General features: G+C 39.3%; 1 protein-coding gene across 1 annotated transcript in view; it reads right to left on the reverse strand.

Moving 5' to 3' along the window:
- LOC118427203 overlaps positions 1-2408 on the reverse strand; it is an 8658-nt gene that overhangs the window by 2324 nt on the left and 3926 nt on the right. The window contains exons 5-7 of the mRNA XM_035836838.1: positions 1962-2088; positions 693-798; positions 7-136 (exon numbers count right to left, since the gene is read on the reverse strand). Coding sequence (XP_035692731.1) covers positions 7-136; positions 693-798; positions 1962-2088 — 363 coding nt within the window. The remainder of the gene's footprint in view (positions 1-6; positions 137-692; positions 799-1961; positions 2089-2408) is intronic.

The raw sequence follows: 2408 nt of genomic DNA on the forward strand, positions 1-2408 counted from the left end.
TAAGACTTGGATGTGAAGAAAAGGCCACTCTTGCTGTCTTCCTGGAGTTGGCAGCTACAGTCTTCTTCCGTTTCAACTTCCAACTGGTGTCTTTGCTGTGGGCATTGCAGTGGTCACTTTGTGTCCACTCTTGGCACTGGCAAAGCAAATAAATTATATTAGCATGGAACCTTGTCTTTTTGATAGGTAATATTATGACTTTGTAATACTTCCAAATCTGACACTATCTCTGGCCTTCTTTAGAATGACAGTGGAACACATGGTCTTTCACAGGTGTGACATGAGGAATGGTTACATTCAAAATTGTAAAAAAAAAAGGGTTGATAAAAAATAAGGGCTCAAAATACCACCATATGCAGGTTAATGCAGGTAAAATTGGAGCTGTGCAGGTATTTCTGGTCTACCTGCACCTAACCTGCACTGGTCCATGTACTGTCTGGGTTTTATACATAAATGCCCTATAGTATGATGTAGGTGTGTATAGATTGTTATTACAAAATGTAGCTGCATTGACTGTTACCACCTACAAAGTATAAATAAAAAAATAGCAATGGTTCCTGAACAATATTAGTATGATCTATACTTCCTAAAGTCAGAGTGGTGCATGTAAAATTTGTCTCGTGCTATCTGCAGCAGTGCATCATGTATGCAGAAAAAAGTATTTCGAGCCCTGAAAATGTATCATCACTTACCTCTTTGGCTGGAATGTCGCAAACATAGCAGTAGCAACTGTCACAGAATGTTTTATTCTCTTGTTTGAAATTGCCACCATAGCAATAAAGTTGACTGGGTACTGCCCTACACGAGACAAACACAAGACATTTGAAACTTTTACAACAATCTTTCCTAAAATATTGCTATATGTCACAGTAGAGATCACGATCCAGTAGAATCGCCGATCCTCCTAGGAGAGATTGCGATAGGAGTTTCTCCTAGGAGAGATCCCGATCGCAATGTATAGTAGGAGAATCGGCGATTCTACTAGTTTAGATTGCCATCGGGATTTCTCCTAGGAGAAACTCCAATAGATATAGGAAACAGATCCCAATCGCAATCTGTACTAGGAGAATCGGCGATTCGCCTAGTACAGATTGCAATCGGGATCTCTCCTAGGAGAAACTCTGATCCAAACTCAAACGATGCTAAGATGTATGAAACAACAATAATTTTTTTGATAAACAATGATTTTATTCAGTTTCAAATGCAAACCTACTAACTCATTACCAACTACACTCAAGCTTACTTGTGTGTCACTTCTACAATGTTTCCTTTCCTGAAGACTATCTCACTTGAGTCACTTCTGCAACTTTACTCAATGCACACTTCTACTCAATGCTACCTCACTATTGTCACTTCTACAACTATACTCAAGATACCATACTGGGCTTCTTCTTCTTACGTGTCATCACTACTGATGACACTACAACTATACTAAGGCAACCACAGTGTACTAGGTAATGAGTTAGTAGGTTGCATTTGAAACTGAATAAAATCTTTGTTTATCAAAAAATTTATTGCTGTTTCATACATCTTAGCATCGTTTGAGTTTGGATCGGAGTTTCTCCTAGGAGAGATCCCGATTGCAATCTGTACTAGGAGAATCGCTGATTCTACTAGTACAGATTGCGATCGGGATCTGTTTCCTATATCTATCGGAGTTTCTCCTAGGAGAAACTCCGATCGCGATCTCTCCTAGGAGGATCGGCGATTCTACTGGATCGTGATCTCTACTGTGACATATACATAGCATAGGTTAATATATTAATTAGTTAGAGTAACAAGCTTGCCTACAATCCTATACTATTGAAATATATCATGGACATGTTCATCCTTAATCTAAACAGTTACAAATTTCTCTGTTTGTACAGTTTTTGAGTATCATTACATGTAGTTGATTTGCTACATTTCAAACATTCACTCAAGCTTCAGACTGTTTAAACTTCCAATTTTGAAACACGTACCGAAACTTGTGAACCCTGCAGTCTTCTCGAGCATGTGGATACTTGATGGTATCAGAAGGCTTGAAGAAAGTCACTATAAAGTCTTCCTTTCCTAAAGGCTTGGCATTACTGGCTGATGTGCCTGCGGCTGCAATTGAGACATAAAATCAACTGTATCTATTCTTCTATAAATAAGCACAAGGCAAGGAGTACTGTATATGTATTGTATATGTACAGTCAAACCTGCCCAAGACGACCACCCGGGGGACCGGAAAAAAAGCGGTCGATTTGGACAGGTGGTCGCTGAGAAGAGTTTCAACTCAAAACATGCCCGATGCAAAGTATAAATGGTTTCCGTTGTGTTAAATGGCAGATAGCAAGCACACAGCACGCACGCAAAGAAGCGAGGTCTTTAATGCCCAATACAACACGCACACTGTAAACTGTAAAATTTACCCCAAAATCCGA

This window comes from Branchiostoma floridae, chromosome 12 (assembly GCF_000003815.2).
Source record: "Branchiostoma floridae strain S238N-H82 chromosome 12, Bfl_VNyyK, whole genome shotgun sequence".
In the NCBI taxonomy this organism is placed as follows: Eukaryota; Metazoa; Chordata; class Leptocardii; order Amphioxiformes; family Branchiostomatidae; genus Branchiostoma; species Branchiostoma floridae.